This window comes from Rhinoraja longicauda, chromosome 2 (assembly GCF_053455715.1).
Source record: "Rhinoraja longicauda isolate Sanriku21f chromosome 2, sRhiLon1.1, whole genome shotgun sequence".
NCBI lineage: Eukaryota > Metazoa > Chordata > Chondrichthyes > Rajiformes > Arhynchobatidae > Rhinoraja > Rhinoraja longicauda.
The window spans coordinates 42,480,040-42,498,140 of NC_135954.1; the positions used below are offsets into that span (position 1 = coordinate 42,480,040).

Here is an 18,101-nt window from a genome sequence, read left to right on the forward strand (position 1 = left end):
CTCCCACCCCCCTTCCCACCCCCCACACCCTCCCTCCTCCCACCCCCCCACACCCACCCTCCTCCCCTACCCTCCTCCCCTACCCTCTCCCCTCCCCCTCTCCCCTCCCCCTCCCCCTCTCCCCTCCCCCTCTCCCCTCCCCTTCTCCCCCTCCCCTTCCCTTCCTCCCCTTCTCTTCCCCTCCCCCTCTCTTCCCCTCCCCCTCTCTTCCCCTCCCCCTCTCTTCCCCTCCCCCCTCCCATTCCCTCTCCCCACTTCCCCTCCCCACTTCCCCTCCCCACTTCCCCTCCCCACTTCCCCTCCCCCACTTCCCCTCCCCCACTTCCCCTCCCCCACTTCCCCTCCCCCACTTCCCCTCCCCCACTTCCCCTCCCCCACTTCCCCTCCCCCACTTCCCCTCCCCCACTTCCCCTCCCCCACTTCCCCTCCCCCACTTCCCCTCCCCCACTTCCCCTCCCCCACTTCTCCTCCCCCATTTCCCCTCCCCCTCTTCCCCTCCCCCTCTTCCCCTCCCCCTCTTCCCCTCCCCCTCTTCCCCTCCCCCTCTTCCCCCCTCTCCCCTCCCCCTCTTCCCCCCTCTCCCCTCCCCCTCTTCCCCTCCCCCTCTTCCCCTCTTCCCCTCCCCCTCTTCCCCTCTTCCCCTCTTCCCCTCCCCCTCTTCCCCTCCCCCTCTTCCCCTCCCCCTCTTCCCCTCTTCCTCTCCCCCTCTTCCCCTCTTCCCTTCCCCCTCTTCCCCTCCCCCTCTTCCCCTCTTCCCCTCCCCCTCTTCCCCTCTCCCCTCCCCCTCTTCCCCTCCCCCTCTTCCCCTCTTCCCCTCCCCCTCTTCCCCATTTCCCCTTCCCCTCTTCCCCTCCCCCTCTTCCCCTCCCCCTCTTCCCCTCCCCCTCTTCCCCTCCCCCCTTTCCAGACTGAAGGGTCTCGACCCGAAACGTCACCTATTCCCTCTCTCCTAGATGCTGCCTGACCTGCTATTTTACTCCAGCATTTTGTGATACCTTCAATTTGCACCAGCATCTGCAGTTATTTTCCTACAATAAAAAGAACGTGCAATATTTCAAAGAACAAATCCTCGTGATAACCTATTTATCCCTCAATCAGTATTTTGAAACAAAAGACTGAATCACTGAATACAGGTTAACTGCTATGTTTCCTATATTGCATGAGTGGCTGCACTTTAAAAGCTATGAAGTATTATGGAATGTCCCAAATAGAACATGAAAAGCATAATGTTAAATTGGAGTTTTTCTTTGCAATCAAGCAGCTACCATGATAGCCCTGTGAAGAAGTCAAAGTCATATGTCAGTAGTCATATTGGTTTGCAACTGTGTGCTGCATCACAAATAAAAGAAGAGCACATACATCGGTACTGGGTAATAATTGGGCGACCAGTTGATAATGGAATTTTGCATTCAGTGCATTAGTCCATGACTCCCAAGTAAATGCCTAACCTCATAATCCAGAAATTGAGTGATTTTCATCCCAAGAAACAAATTATAGTGATAAACATTTAATTCACGATAATGCATGCTTCATCACTCCTACAGCTTTGTATTTTTAAATGTTGTGGTTACAGATGTTAGAATTGCAGTTTTTCTAAGTCCGTATTGCATTTATTGCAACATTTGATTATGGAAAGGAAACTTGAAATAGGATTCCTTTCTAAAAAAAAATAAAAATGAAACATAATTTTGGGAGGGAATTACTAGCTGGCTTAACATAATGGGATGTGGGCACTCAGATTATATATGCAGTCCGATATTTGGAAGGGCTAACTGAATCGGAATAAATGACACGTATCATGCATTTGCTCAATTGCTTCTGCTTCCTCTGCAGTTTCTGTGAAAGTGTTGCATTCTGGCAGCCACCACATGGAATGCAGAGAACTGTCTTACTAAATGGATTTAACGTTGTACTCTGACAAGACGAGTTAATACAAAAATAATATGCTGCTAAGTGATGCTCCCTCATCAAATTTAGGTGCATTAAAAACAGGTAGGAAATTATCTTTCTTTATGAAATTCAGAATACTTAATCTCAAGTGTATATTTGGACATTTCTAGTCATGTTTTAGTTATTTCTACTTGGATACCTAAAATGCTTACTAATTTATTGTTGTCATTTGAAAAGGCTAATGCAGGATAAATTTCCGAAGCGATGCAGCAAATTGCATCTGCTGCTTATATTTAAATATCACATAACATCAGCATCACATATATAAATGTCAAATGATGCTGTTTCCCAGCCTTGAGGAGACTCAGAGCTGCAGCAATAAGTGCGGAAATCATCAGGCTTGTATAGGGACAGCCCCCTGGGACAGGGAGGTACAGCTGCAGAATTGACAACGCTTTGCTGAGCACTTTGCTTGATATGTGTGGTAGTAGTGTGTTTTGTGTGTACGTGGGGAGGATGGGGAAAGAAAGAGGTTGGGTTAATAGCCCAAGTAGCAGGGAGACTAAAGCTGGTTGGCTGCAGCTGTCTGGTGCCCAGAGAGAGGCAGAGGGTGGAACGGAAATGAAGTGTGCAGTATCTCACTGTAGCAACTGTTGTTTGTGCTGGGATATGGTGAATCAGTGATTGGCTTACGGACTGTTACTACAAACCTAATCATGAGGGGTTTGCACTCGATTTAGTCAGCTTGTGAAGTATGATTCTCGTCCAGACCATTATTGTACAGGTAACGTACTGAGATGCTCTTTCTGTTGCTAAGCAAATAGTGTATCCTTGGTATAATTTATGTTTAAAATTACAATGAAAAACTGATTTTACTGCCTTCTAATACAGCTCCAGGCAATGCATCAGTGTTGACGTTATGCATTGGCAAGCAATAGCTCTTAAACAATGAATAACAGTATGAGATTGGTATATGTTTCGATCTAGGATAGCCAGGACGACTTTGCAGGTGAAAAGCTAGCTGAGCACTTTTGTTCCAGCAATTCCGTGAATGATATGATAAATGCACTAGAAAAACCATTGCACCACGAACAAGAAATTGACACTCGAGTGTAATCTAATTGAAACATGTGTAATGTGGCGATGAAGAGGATTTGTACAAGGAGATGATTACAATATTTTAGAGATGGAAATAATAACAGAAGACCTGGTTTCCTCTTGCCAGTGAGGTATGATCTGCATAAATAACACAACCACTGAACAGAACACTGCCAGGTTATGTTGCGGCAGGTCTATTTTTCCAGACTTGATGGCTTATTGAAAAGGCAAACAATGCTCCCTACAGGCTTTTACATTGTAAATCCTGACAGCATAAGAAAGTAATGGCAGTGTATAATTAGGAGAGACGCAAGTCGCATTTACTACGAGCATTATGTGTGCTACGGATCAGGGTTGATGTAATATGTTTTCTGTAGTGTTCAGCAGAAGTAAGGACTGACAGCAGTATCATTCAGTGACAGGGACTACCAATCCTTCAGTGCAGGGTGGAAACCTCTTTTGTTGTCAACTGCTGTGCTTAATTGGCAAGGTTAGGACACCACGAATACAACCTTAGCTTGAATAGGGTTGTGATTAGCAGGGACCGTCATGCAGTCCCAAAAAAGTCAAAACAGACGTGCAACTATGTTTCTATGATTAATATTGACTGCAGTTAATATAATGGCACACTAAGTAAGATTCTGTTTGTGCCCAATGTTAATTACATTTTATTTGCTTATATTTCAAAGCAATATATGAATCTTGTATGTAAATTTCATTTTTGTTCAGGTGTTTGATAAATATGACATTTGAAAGAACATATATTGATGCATTTTATGCTGGAAAATGTATGCATTCACAAACATTGGAAATTATTACAACGGGATTATGTGAAATACACATTGGCTGTAATTCAAGAACCCATGTTGTTAAACCGGTGCCCGACTCTTCCATATCCTCCGAGTGTCAGTCATTGTGATTGTCTTGGAGTCAGATTAGTCGTCTAAATCTTCTACATGACCGGAAGATAAAGATGATGATCAATGATTTCATGTCACTTGGTCCACATTCAGTAGAATTTCAAATAAAGTAATTGATATTTTTTACAGTGATGATACTTTGTAATTTCTAAGAATTACGATTGCAGGCTGGAAAAATATGTATATTTGAGAACAATTTAAAATTATTCAAAAGAATTTGGATGACTCTTTTTGTACAAGAAACAGAAATGACTTCTGTTAACTTTTAATATTCTGCTTCTCTTTGACATTGTTATTTAATAATCTTCAAAAAAATAAGCACATACTGAAAGTTTTATGTTTAAAAATGTGACAGGCAGTATTACACTTTTTTGTGATACTTTTGAAATGGCAGTGATTTTCCTGTGAGGAAATGGAAAATAATGACAGCTTCTAACTTTTATAAGATTAATTTTGTAAGATTGATTTTACATTTATTCACAATGTTCCTGTGTTGTATCTAACATTGATAGTGTGAAATGGGTATAGGATGTTGCCGGCTTTCTGTTAACTGCAGTATTTTGTGGACCTGTGGAAATAATAGCTTTGGTCTTACTATTTGGAAAGAAGCATGCTGCATGGGACAAAGAACAGCTATACCTCACTATGCAAAGGAAGCCCAAGCAAGCACATTCTCAAATATTCCACGTTAGAATATTAGATGATATCAAATGGCTGCTTATAAAAGCATTACTTTGAGTGGATTAAATGATTGCAATAATGACCAATTTTACTCTTTTACAATGCATGTAGTGTGCATTGTTATATGTAAAATTTGGCAACATCTGTTGTTAAAATGAAAATTGCAATATATGCTTATTATTTGGACTGATAAATTCCTGCTTGTCAAAAGAATAATTCTGAGTGCTGCTTTTTCTTTGTGTTTTAATGGTGCACAAGATGCAATCTAACTTTGTATTCAGACCATGAAGTCTCTCAAATTAAGAATGTAACCTGTGCAGATTTATTTATTGTCATTCAATAGCAGCACTGGGTACATTGTTACCAAGATCCCTTGGTACATCTTGGCCAGTTGTTGGCTAGTTATCTGATTTTACTTATTCCACATTTCTTGAAACAAAATGGAGTAAAAAATAAAATTAGATTCAACATTTCTCTCTCTTTGCTCTTCCCCAATGAAGGTAGGGTTTAAAAACATTATTTTCCATCTCTTTCCCCCCTCTCCCCACTTTTCCCTCCCTTGGTCTGTCTGTGGCAGAGGCAGTTTATAGATATTTCCTATACCTATCACTCATCTACCCATTTGGACATATTCTTCGGCAGGTTGGCAGTTGCTTGCTGGCCACTGGGCTGCATTTGTTCCACACACCAAATCAAAACATCATGGCAAAGTTTGTTCTGTTGGAAAAGCAGTGAAAATATTCCTCTTGCCTGAAATTTAACTGGGATTAATAGCTGAACATGCAACATCTTATTGTTCTAGTTTAGAAATGGTCTCTTTGGCCTTGCATTACAGAATGCAACTAAATGTGCAAGACATCCTTCAGTGCACATCATGTAATGATTGAATGAATAAGAGAGAAATGCTGCCTGTTATGTGCAATTTAGTGGAGTAACCTGATAGAAACTCGTATTAATGAACGTTTCAGGAAAGAATGAATGATATCCTGTGTTATCTAAAATCTGGACTACATTTAACAGCTGGCTTGATTTTTCATTTAGAGGGCAGTGCTTTAAATTTGTACTGTCTAGTCGCTTAGCTACTAGCCATTGGCCTACATGGATGCTTTCAAGAGAGAGCTGGATAGAGCTCTTAAGGATAGCGGAGTGAGGGGGTATGGGGAGAAGGCAGGAACGGGGTACTGATTGAGAGTGATCAGCCATGATCGCATTGAATGGCGGTGCTGGCTCGAAGGGCTGAATGGCCTACTCCTGCACCTATTGTCTATTGTCTATTGTCTATTAAATAGAGTAAACAAAATCAGTGACTCTATAAAATTCAAGGATAATGTGAAAGAATGACTTTCTTGTGAGAGATATTTTTATACATAAAGTATAATGCTGAAGTTTTATCTACATTATGATAAACATGCAATAGAAACAAAATCAAATTATCTGAACATTCAGTGGATCATCCTCCATACATAAAGTTGATGCTACAGTTTGGCACATCTTCCCCTTCCCTTCCCTATTCAGTATTACAAAGGGATTGTTCCCTTCATGACTCCCTAGTTTACTTTTCCATTGCTACCAACAGTCATTCCCTTTCTCATGATACCATCCCAACAACGCTCCTATTTTTTACCTCTTCCCTTCCCACAGGCACAAACTTGGACAACATGCAAAAACATAAATCACATAAATTCTACAAGGCAGTAAAAAGAAAAAGGCTGCAAAAAAAACATGATGTTAATGCAAAGCATAGTTAGAAAACGAGTCCATGTGGTGCAAGAGGTGGTTCATAGTGTTCTGTTGTTGAGGTGGGATTAGGGTGGTGCAAATTGGATATCAGAATCAGATAGTTATAGGGACATAGCTATTCCTAAACCTGGAGTGTGCAGTCTCTGGTTACTGTAACTCCTGCCCTAAGGTAGCAGCGAGAAAAAAGCAAAGCAGGGATGGTGGGGATCCTTGATGATAGATGCTGCTTTCTTGAGGCAACATCTTAAGTACATGGCTTTGATGGTGGGGAGGGCTGTCTCCATGATGGACTGGGCTGCATCCGCCATTCTGTGCAGCCCCTTGCATTCCTGTGTCGTACCAGATCATGATGCCATTTGCCAGGATACTTTCTACAATGGATCTCTGAATATTGCCAGTGATGTACACATCTCATTAAATGCCCAAGAAAGTAAAGATACTAGCACATCTTCTTCATGATAAAATCTATGTGCTTGGCCCAGGACAGGTCGTTGAGATGTCAATGCCTAGGAATTTGAATCTGCTAACTCTCTTCACTGCTGACCCACCTATTTGAAAACTGGCACGTGGTCTCTTGAATTCCTCTTTCTGAAGTCAACAATTAGTTGCTTGGTTTTCTTGACTTTGATGGAGTGGTTATTGTTGTGACACCACTCAGTCAGGTCTTCTATCTCTCTCCTGTTCTCTCCTGTACTCTCCTTCCAGGTGAAGCAGCAATTCATTTTCCATGTCACAACTTGGTGTACTGCATTCACTGATCACGATGTGGTCTTCTCTACAGAAGAAGAACCAAATGCAGATATGGTGACCTTTTTGCAGAACACCTCTACTCAGTCAGCAAGAATAACCTGAAGCTTCCATTTGTTTAACATGTTAATTCCCCATTTCAATCTTATTCTGAACTCTTATTCTGAAGAAGGATCTCAACCCAAAACATCACCCATTCCTTTTCTCCAGAGATGCTGCCTTTCTCACTGAGTTACTCCAGCATTTTGTGTCTACCTTCGATTTAAACCCGCATCTGCAGTTATTTCCTACACACTTATTCTGAACTATGTATGTTTGGCCTCTGACACTTACCTAACCCCAGCCAATGTAGGCTTGATGTACAGTATCTTGTGTTATCACTGGACTGGTCATAGGCCTCAGCACTCAATTTTGAACACATCATTTTCAGATAACCAGCCTTTCCAGTGTTCATCATATTTGATGAAATGCGATTAACGTGACATTAAGTTAGTTCCATACAAACTGCCTGATCTGCTAGGTATCTCTGGCATATCTTAGATTTTCAACAGCTGTAGTGTTCAATGTATCACAGTTCTAACCTTAATTCGTCTGTGTCCTCCTTGCTCTCTTTCTCTTCTCCCCGCTCTCTTTCCTCCCCCCACCCCGCTCTCATTCCTCCCCCCACCCCGCTCTCTTTCCTCCCCCCACCCCGCACTCTTTCCTCCCCCCACCCCGCTCTCTTTCCTCCCCCCACCCCGCTCTCATTCCTCCCCCCACCCCGCTCTCTTTCCTCCCCCCACCCCGCTCTCATTCCTCCCCCCACCCCGCTCTTTCTCTTCTCCCCGCTCTCTTTCCTCCCCCCACCCCGCTCTCATTCCTCCCCCCACCCCGCTCTCTTTCCTCCCCCCACCCCGCTCTCTTTCCTCCCCCCACCCCGCTCTCTTTCCTCCCCCCACCCCGCTCTCTTTCCTCCCCCCACCCCGCTCTCTTTCCTCCCCCCACCCCGCTCTCTTTCCTCCCCCCACCCCGCTCTCTTTCCTCCCCCCACCCCGCTCTCATTCCTCCCCCCACCCCGCTCTCATTCCTCCCCCCACCCCGCTCTCTTTCCTCCCCCCACCCCGCTCTCTTTCCTCCCCCCACCCCGCTCTTTCTCTTCTCCCCGCTCTCATTCCTCCACCACCACACCCTCATTTTCATTTGACTCATTAGATTTCCTCCTGAGAGATTATCTGTAATTCACAAGCTTCTCGACAAACACAATCTTTGCTTCACAGTCTTTCTTGATCTCCAACCTATCAAATTTCCCTTTATTCTTTCCACCACCTCCACCTGTTCCATCTCTGTAACATAAAAATATGGTCTTAACTTTGCCTGATTCTGGAGAAAGGTCATCAAAGTGAAACGATAGCTCTTGTTTCTTTCTCTACAGATGTCTCTGTTTTTATTTCAGGTTTTCAGCATCTAATCTTTTTAGTTAGATTGTTAGCCTGCTGATTTGGGCAGTAAATGGTACATGAAAACATAAATAGAGACACAATTGCATTATTATGACTGATGTTGTTCTAGTGGAATAGTTCATTGGCAGACAATGTGGCAAAGCTCCAGCTGAAATTTTATTTTTCAGTTTGTTTATTCTCCTGACTGCAGGGATAGCTTGCTACTCTGCTTCCCTCTTAATAATTCTAATAGCTATTTGTGATTTTTATTTTACTTATGCAAATGTGACCTGCTTAAAAAATCAGAGGCTTTTGTGTAAGGAACAGGCATGTGAATTTTCCGCGTATTTCCGCGTTTTAAAAATCCATTTTCCGTGCTTTTTGCATGATTTCCGCATTTTTCACTTTGCCAAAATTGCGTTTACCAGTGGAGAAATCGGATCGGAAAAAAAAGAAAATAAACGATGTGTAGACTTGTAATGAACACTAGGGTTCCGCTAGAGGTCGCTAGGGGTTCCGCAAGAAATCCCCCGCGCCCTAGAAGTCTCCCCGAAAATGTAGCACCTAGGCTGGGCAAGGCAGCCAATCTCAACCTCATCGGGACTTCCACGGCCGATCGGTGGGTTGAATTTGCAACCTGCGGCCGGGGCTCTGGAACTCCAGCCCAGCTGGAGCCAGCACATCTATCCCCATAGTCGACTTCCTTGGTCGGCTGGATAAACCAGCAAAGCTCTGGAACCAAGAGTGCCAGAAAATCAGTGGTGGAACTGTAATGAGTAAATATTGAATTTAAATGCAAGAATATATAACTAAATTAATTAAGACGGGATTAATATATAAACACAGCAGAAAAGCCAATTACCGCCTTTTTGGGCTGATTATCAATTAATGTGCGAATTACTTCAAAATGTTATTAGTATACAGTGACATATTCACATTATTTTGTAATGTCCGTTTTTACTTTGAGGCACTAAAAGAGGCTTGAAACTGATAATTTTGTGTGTACATTTTCAAAACATTTCCACATTTTTGACCCCCGTTGTACGCCTCACACAAGCGCTCGGCTCTTTTCCTCTATTTGTGACCTCACATGCCTGAAGGAAGTCCACACTGACATATGATTCTTTAGCTTAGAAGTATGTCCTCTTCACTTTGAACTTAATCTTTGTTACTTAATAATCTAATTTTGAAAGTAAAGATGAAAATAGATATTCCAAATCTATAATTCTTAAAGAAAAGTAAGCTGATACCTTTGGTACATGACGTTGGTTTTCTCGAACTTTGCAGTAACCCTCGGTATTTGGGGAGCTGTATCTCATTCCCAGAGGAAGGATAGAGTTGGGTCCTATGCAACACCAGTTCTCGCCTTTTCTGTGATTTGCAACAAAATCTACAGACATGGATTTATGCTTGTCAGCTGAAACTGCAACAGAATACAAAGGGGAAAAACTGCAGGCTATTTTGATTGTTTAATCTTGAGTTTAATGTTTCAACATTAATAGTGCCAGCTATCTTTCATTCTACTGAGGATATAGTGGCCTGCAGCAATAGGTATTGGCATTGCATTTCCATTCCTGTGTGGTGGCAGTGGGAGAGCAACATTTCATGTAAAGAAAGATATGTCAAGAGAGGGAGATCATTTAAATTGTTGGGGATATTTAGGACGTGTTTGCTTAAAAACAAGGGAGACTCAAAGATTCTTTCCCACTGTGAAAAGGCAACTACCTGTAAATTAATTGCCAGTTAGTAGCACTGCATTGTACCGCTAGTACTGTACAACCCCCTCTTTTCAAAATTCTATACCTCTTTCATTGTTTCCCAAGTTACAGTTTAACAACTGTGCTGCACTTATATTTTCCCGGGAATGCATATATTCATCATTTCCAACACTAATATGGTTGATTACTGATACCTAGGATGCCTGTTCACTAAACATATGATGGTCATCAATGTTCCCTTGTACATTTGGAGAAGCATCAGTATGATTATTGGAAACTGCTGTGATGGGAGGCAAATGCACGCCTGATTTATTCAACACACATGACTGACACATCGACATGGATTTAATTCAATCCCCAATTGCTCTTACGAAGGTGGTGGTGAGGCTCTTCTTGAACTGCTGCAGTCCTTGTGGTGAAGGTGTTCCCACAGTAGTGTTTCAGTAGGGAGATCCAGGACTTTGAGGCAGCGATACTGAAAGATGGGCAAGAAATGTCAAATTCAGGGTGGTGTGTGTCTCGGAGAAGTAATACGTTATAGCATTCCTATTTCTCTGTTGTCTTTGTCCTAGATGTTAGAAGGATCAGGTTTGAGAGATGTTAAAGAATACCTGTGAAATAATTATTGTGCACTTTTTAGAGTGAGCATCAGTGAGAAGGTAAACAGTATGTTCTGGTTTATAGCATTATCATTAACACCTGTGGTAATAATGTTATTCTTAATTGTTAACTGTATGTTTGTGTTGTCATTTGTGAGTGGAGCACCAAGGCACATTCCCTGTATATGCCCATACTTGGCCAATAAACTTATTCATTCATTCATTCATTCATTCATTCATTCATTCATTCATTCATTCATTCGTTCGTAGGATGCTGTCGGGCCAGTTGTTGGTAGAATTGGATTTGTCCTGAATTTTATGGCGTTTGTTTGTAACAAATAGTTTATATGATGTGTACTAACTTTCATAAAAAGTCAGTTCTTCATGTGTACATATCTGTCAACTTGGAGCACTAATGGATGTCATCACTGTCCAGTTGTAATCCTTGATGTACAGCTATGTAGTTGTAGCTGTATGACTAGCACTTAAATCTTTGTCAAGTCAGGTTAAGTTGAGTTGATTGTCATATACACAAACAGTGAGTTATAGGAACAATGAAAATCTTCCTTGCATCATCGTCATAGGCACACAGGCTCAGACAAGTCACAAATGAATACTGCACATAAATTATAGATAAACACAAGGCAGTAAAAAGGATTGTGCAAAAACAGGACATTAGTGCAAAACACAATTAGAAAAGAAGTCCCATGAATGCAAGTGGTGGTGCGCAGTATTCTGTTGCTGAGGTAGGATAAGAATTAGAGTTATGCAGGTTGGTTAAATACCTTGATAGTTGTAGGAAAGCAGTTGCTCCTGAACCTGATGGTGCAGCACTTTAGCCTGCTGTATCTCTTGCCCAATGCTAGCAGCAGGGCGAAGACCTTATCCGGATAGTGGGGATCCTTGATGATAGATGTAATTATTAGTTGTTAGTTTAGTTTATTGTCATGTGTACCGAGGTGCAGTGAAATACGTTTTTGTTGCATGCTTGTTATAATCAGGCTGTCTTCAGTGTGTAAAAATGAACTATAGATGCTGGTTTATACAGAAGATAGACATGAATACTGGAGTAACTACTATCTAGAACCTCAGACTATCTTTGATTGGACTTTATTGGCTTTATCTTGCATTACACGTTATTCACATTATTCCCTTTATCATGTATCTGTACACTGTAGATGGTTCGATTGTAATCATGTATTGCCTTTCCACTGATTAGTTAGCATGCAACAAAAGCTCTTTACTGTACCTTGGTACACATGACAATAAACTAAACTCAACTAATCTCAATGCTGGATCAGGCAGCATCTCTAGAGATAAAGAGGTGACGTTTTGGGGCGGTGTCTGAAGAAGTTGTTCGACCCAAAACATCACCTATTCTTTTTCACCAGAGATGCTGCCTGACCCGCTGAGTGACTTCAACATTGTGCAGCTAAGCTGCCCACAGTGGTGCATTCTTGAAGAATGTTGCATGCATGCATTCTTGATGCAGCACCTCACATGGATGTGCCTATGATGGACCAGACTGAGTATGATGGGAAAATAAGTCAACTTTGTGAATTCTGAGAAGTTAAGTCAACTTTACATGAACTCTCTCACCTAATACGGAGAGTAAATGGATTCAGATAGATGCAGCCAATAGTAAAAGGTTGCTTAACCTCAATGCTAATATTAAAGATGGAGAAAGGAACAATGGAGCAGATGCATCCCAGTTGTCTATCTGGATGATTTTGGAACCATCAGTATTTTGGGTAGAAGTACATCACTGAACCTTCTGGAAGGGCAGAAGAAACCGTATAAAAGAGGGGCATGAGGCGTATAAAAGAGGGCATGAGAGGAATAAATCGGGTAGATGCACAGAATCTCTTGCCCAGAGTAGGGGAATCGAGGACCAGAGGTCTTAGGTTCAAGGTGAAGGGGAAAAGATTTAATAGGAATATGAGGGGTAACATTTTCACACAAATATGGACCAAGCTGCCAGAGGAGGTAGTTGAGGCAGGGACGATCCCAACGTTTAAGAAACCATTAGAAAGGTACATGGATAGGACAAGTTTGGAGGTATATGGATCAAACGCAGGCAGGTGGGATTAGTGTAGGGGGGACATGTTAACCAGTGTGGGCAAGTTGGGCCGAAGGGCCTGCTTCCACAGTGTATCAATCTATGACTCTATGATAGCATCAACCCTGGGGAAAATTGTCACAGAAGAAGAGGATCCATGCTGCAGACTAAGTATATAACCTGTTGGAGTAAACCTGACCTGTTTCACATGCGTAGCATTTAAGTTCAAACAGTGAGTCTTATGATTTAGTATAAGAAATGACAAGTTGGGACAGTAAATCAAATATGAAGTTGTTAGAAGTCAGTGTTACATATTCATGTTTAAGTAACTTCTTTGCTAATAAAGATTAAGTTGTACTAAAGCTTGATTTAGTGTCTCTTGGTTCAGTATGTTAGTTGATATCCTTACAGGTACGGACGGGCTCAACATAGCAAAAATTTATCCAATGTATAAAAATTGTACTAAAGCAAAATCAAGTATTGAATTAGAACCTGCCTGTCATAATTCGGCCTCAGCTTTTATTTTATTTGTATGGGCTAGACTACTGAGCATGTTGTTAACAACCTTGTTATTTTATAAAAAAAACATTACATGGCCAGAGAAGCATATTGTGTTTGTAACTTCCTCCATTAACCCATTTGAAATCTCCTTTCAAGGATAGTTTCTTTTGTTCTACCCATTCCTCCAGCTCTTTCTCTTGTTCTCACAACCAACTTGGTTTTCTTTCTTTAACAGTTTTGACAAGAGGCCCCAGACCTGAAACAATAACTTTTTCACTTTCCACAGATACTCTCTAGCTTGCTGAGTGTTTCCAGTATTCTCTGTTTTTAATTTCAATTTTTTGATTTTCTTTTACTGTTGAATAGAAATCAGTTCAATTTTCAAGAAAAGAGATAATAAAAGAAACAGAAACCAACTTTGCCAAAACAACAAAGGAGATTTAAGAAGGAGATGTATGATGTCTTTGCATTAAACATGAGTACAGTTGAAAATGAAAGTGCAGAAATTATGTTATTTGAAGATTGCTAAAATAACCTTGTACATGTTTTTAATAAGATTCTTCTGCCTTTTTTTAAGCAGGTTAAAAGCCTGCATCAAAATAGCAACACTATGGGAATTTAATTGACCATAGGAAAGGAGGATGCTGCTTGGGTGGAAGTAGTGGGTTCCCTGGTTGAAGACTACTTTTGCTTTCCAAATACATCCTTTATTTGCATTTGAGCATAATAAGGACACAACTCAATCTTTGCTTAGGACACAACGGGATGTGTTTTGATAATCACAGTGGCAGTGCAGTGAAAGAGTTGCTGCCTTATAGCGCCAGAGACCCAGGTTCGATCCTGAGTGCAGGTGCTGTCTGTATGGACCGCATGGGTTTTCTCCGGGTGCTCCAGTTTCCTTCCACATCCTAAAGACGTGCTGGTTTGTTGGTTAATTGTAAATTGTCCCCAGTGACGATCTCGCATCTCCAACATACTCCATTTTTAACTTCCCTCTGTGGCAAACCAATATTTCACCCAGTCCTCTTGAAACCACTAAAAAGCACAACACAGACTGCAGTGGTGTAACAAGTCCCATCATCACCTCCCAAACCATGTTCACCTTCCAAGAATAGGAGTAGGGAAGCTATGTCCAGCATTAATCCAGTTTAGTTTAGGGATACAATGCAGAAACAGACCCTTTGGCCCACCAAGACCACGCCGACCAGCAATCCCCGTGCACTGGCACTAACCTACAACCCTGTACATCTTCGGAATGTGGGAGGAAACCAGAGCACACAGAGAAAAACCCAGGTAGGTCACGGGGAGAACGTACAAACTCCGTACAGACAGCACCCATAGATAGGACTGAACCCGGGTCTCTGGTGATATAAGGTCATGTGATAGGAGTAGAATTAGGCCATTCGGCCCATCAAGTCTACTCCGCCATTCAATCGTGGCTGATTTATCTCTCCCTCCTAACACCATTCTCCTGCCTTCTCCCCATAACCTCTGACACCTGTACTAATCAAGAATCCTTCTATCTCTGCCTTAAAAATATTCACTGACTTGGCCTCCACTGCCTTCTGTGGTAAAGAATTCCACAGATTCACCACCCTCTGGCTAAAGAAGGCAACAACTCTAGCACTGCGCCACCGTGTTGGCCATCTCTGATGCGGAAAAAAAAGGCTAGCACCAAGGTATTGCTTAGGTGACATTGTCAGCGTAGGTAGAAAATTAGTTTGCACTAAAGAACTAAAAAATATCAGATTTTACATAAATAAGCATCTACAAATTCACTTACTCCTCGTAATTTACAAATTTAATGTGGAGCACTTTGAAAACATGAAAATATGACAGAGAATATGTAAAATAATTGCATGATTAGATCCAGCAATGAAAAGCTATGAAGTGTGATTTTAGATCAATTGGCTAATTAACTAGAGTCACTTTGGCCCACCACGTCCATATGGCCCCATTGTACCTACCGAGATTAATCCCATTTGCCCACATTAGGTTCGTATCTTTCAATGCCTTTGGATTTCAAATACTCGTTGAGATGCTTCTTAAATGTTATGAGAGTATCTGGCTTCACCGCCTCTTCAGACAGGACATTCGAGACTCGAATCATCCTTTGAATGAAAAGAATTACCACTCCAGATCCCATCTAAACCTTAAATCTTCACCTTAATCTATGGTCTCTCATCTTTGACACCCCCACGGTGAGAAAAGATTTTACTATCTATCCCCTTCATAATTTTATAGCCGTTTCTCAGATAACTCCTTAATCTCCTCAACACCAGGGAAAACAAAGGCTATCCAGCCTCCCATTATAGGAATGCGCCAATCCAGACAGTGAATGTTTTCATCGGAAGGAACCGTAGATGCTAGCTTACACCACGATTAACGCAAAATGCTGGGGTAACTCAGCGGGACAGGCAGCATCTCTGGATAGAAGGAATGGGTGATGTTTCGGGTCGAGAACCTTCTTCAGATTGAGAGTCAGGGGAGAGGGAGACACAGAGATATGGAAGGGTAAGGTATGAAAATTAGACATAAGAGGACGAGGTTCAAGGAAAATGTAGAATAGATCATTGTTAGCTAGGGGAAGATGACAATGAAGCATACAAAGATAAAAATGTAATCAGGAGGGCAGTCAGACTGGTCAGAGATCTAGAAAGGGGGAGGGATGGAGAGAGAGGGAAAGCAAGGGTTACTTGAAACATAGAAACATAGAAAATAGGTGCAGGAGGAGGCCATTAGGCCCTACGCGCCAGCACCACCATTCATTGTGATCATGGCTGACCATCCACAATCAGTAACCCGTGCTTGCCTTCTCCCCATATCCCTTGATTCCTCCAGAGCTCTATCTGACTCTCTTTTAAATTCATCCAGTGAATTGGCCTCCATTGCCTTCTGTGGCAGAGAATATCACAAATTCACAACTCTATGGGTGAAAAAGTTTCTTGTCACCTCAGTTTTAAATGGCCTCCCCTTTATTCTTAGACTGTGACCCCTGGTTCTGGACCCCCGAACATTGGGAACATTTTTCCTGCATCTAGCTTGTCCAGTCCTTTTATAATTTTATACGTCTCCACACGACCGCCCCGACGTGCAGCAACAGCAACAGCGGCAGCATGTTCGCCCGCCCCGGATCGGACTTATCATCGGCGGAGCCGGTCTTCGGAGGCTGCGGGAGCGGCTGCGTCTCGCCTTAGGCTCGGCCCGCTGCGGACCGTCCGGCGCGGCCTGCAACCACAACAACCTGACCGCGGGAGAAGACAGCAGGAGAAGGGAAAGACATTGTGGCCTTCCATCACAGTGAGGAGAGGACTGGAGGAGACTCACTGTGATGGATGTTTCTTTGATGGATGTTTCTTTTTTTGTGTGTTTGTGGGGTTGTGTAATTTTAATGCCTATTTAATGCTTTTATTGTTGGACTGTGGGTGACTGAATTTCGTCCAATATTGGATGACAAATAAAGCTATCTTGAATCTTAAATCTTGAAGATCCCCTCTCATCCTCCTGAACTCCAGTGAATACAAGCCCAGTCTTTCCAATCTTCCTCATATGACAGTCCTGGCAACCCTGGGATTAACCTCGTGAACCTATGCTGCACTGCCTCAATAGCAAGGGTATCCTTCTTCAAATTAGGAGATTAAAACTGCACCCATTACCAAATGTGGTCTCATCAGGGCCTTATACAACTGCAGAAGGACCTCTTTGTTCCTGTACTCAAATCCTCTCGTTATGAAGGCCTTTAGCTTTCTTCCACTGCCTGCTGCACCTGCACGCTTACTTTCAGTGACTGGTGTACAAGGCCACCCAGGTCTCGTTGCACTTCCCCTTTACCTAATCTGACACCATTGAGATAATAATCTGCCTCTTTGTTTTTGTGGATAACCTCACATTTATCTACATTATACTGCATCTGCCATGCATCTGCCCAGTCACTCAACCTGTCCAAGTCACCCTGCAACCTCCCAACATCCTCTTTGCAGTTCATACTGCCACCCAGCTTTGTGTCATCTGCAAAATTGCTAGTGTTACTTCTAATTCCATCATCCAAATCATTAATATATATTGTAAATAGTTGCGGCCCCAGCACCGAGCCTTGCCGCACTCCACTCGCCACTGCCTGCCATTCTGAAAAGGACCCGTTTATTCCTACTCTTTGCTTCCTGTCTGCCAACCAATTCTCTGTCCATGTCAAATCCCTACCCTATGTGTGCTAATTTTCCTCACCAATCACCCATTTAGGACCTTATCAAAGGCTTTCTGAAAGTTTAGATACACTACATCCACTGGCTCTCCGTCATCCATTTTACTTGTCATATCCTCAAAAAATTGCAGAAAATGAGTCAAGCAGGATTTCCCCTTCATAAATCCATGCTGACTTGGACCAATCCTTTTACTGCTATCCAAATGCGCCGTTATTACCTCTTTAATAATTGACTCCAGCATCTTCCCCACCACCGATGTCAGGCTAACTGGTCTATAATTCCCCGTTTTCTCTCTCGCTCCTTTCTTGAAAAGTGGGATAACATTAGCTACCCTCTAATACACAGGAACTGATCCTGAATCTATTGAACATTGGAAAATGTTCACCAATGCGTCCACGATTTCTAAAGCCACCTCCTTGAGTACCCTGGGATGCAGGCCATTAGGCCCTGGGGATTTATCAGCCTTCAGTCCCATCAGTCTACCCAATACTATTTCTTGCCTAATGCAAATTGCTTTCAGTTCCTCTG

The 18,101-nt window shown here is 42.4% G+C and overlaps 1 protein-coding gene across 5 annotated transcripts in view; it reads left to right on the plus strand.

Moving 5' to 3' along the window:
* The first annotated feature begins 1,879 nt into the window (after nt 1-1,879).
* The window catches only part of LOC144604083 (E3 ubiquitin-protein ligase HECW1-like), a 316,240-nt gene continuing 300,018 nt past the window's right edge, over nt 1,880-18,101 (plus strand). For 3 of the 5 annotated variants that reach the window (XM_078418186.1, XM_078418177.1, XM_078418224.1), the window contains exon 1: nt 2,513-2,674. Coding sequence is in view for 2 of the 5 variants with exons in the window: in XM_078418177.1 (XP_078274303.1) it covers nt 2,645-2,674 (30 nt within the window). In the remaining 3 variants the exon portion in view is untranslated. Of the gene's footprint in view, nt 1,993-2,512; nt 2,675-18,101 lie in introns of those variants that run through there. The other 2 variants (XM_078418197.1, XM_078418215.1) reach the window with 2 other exon arrangements.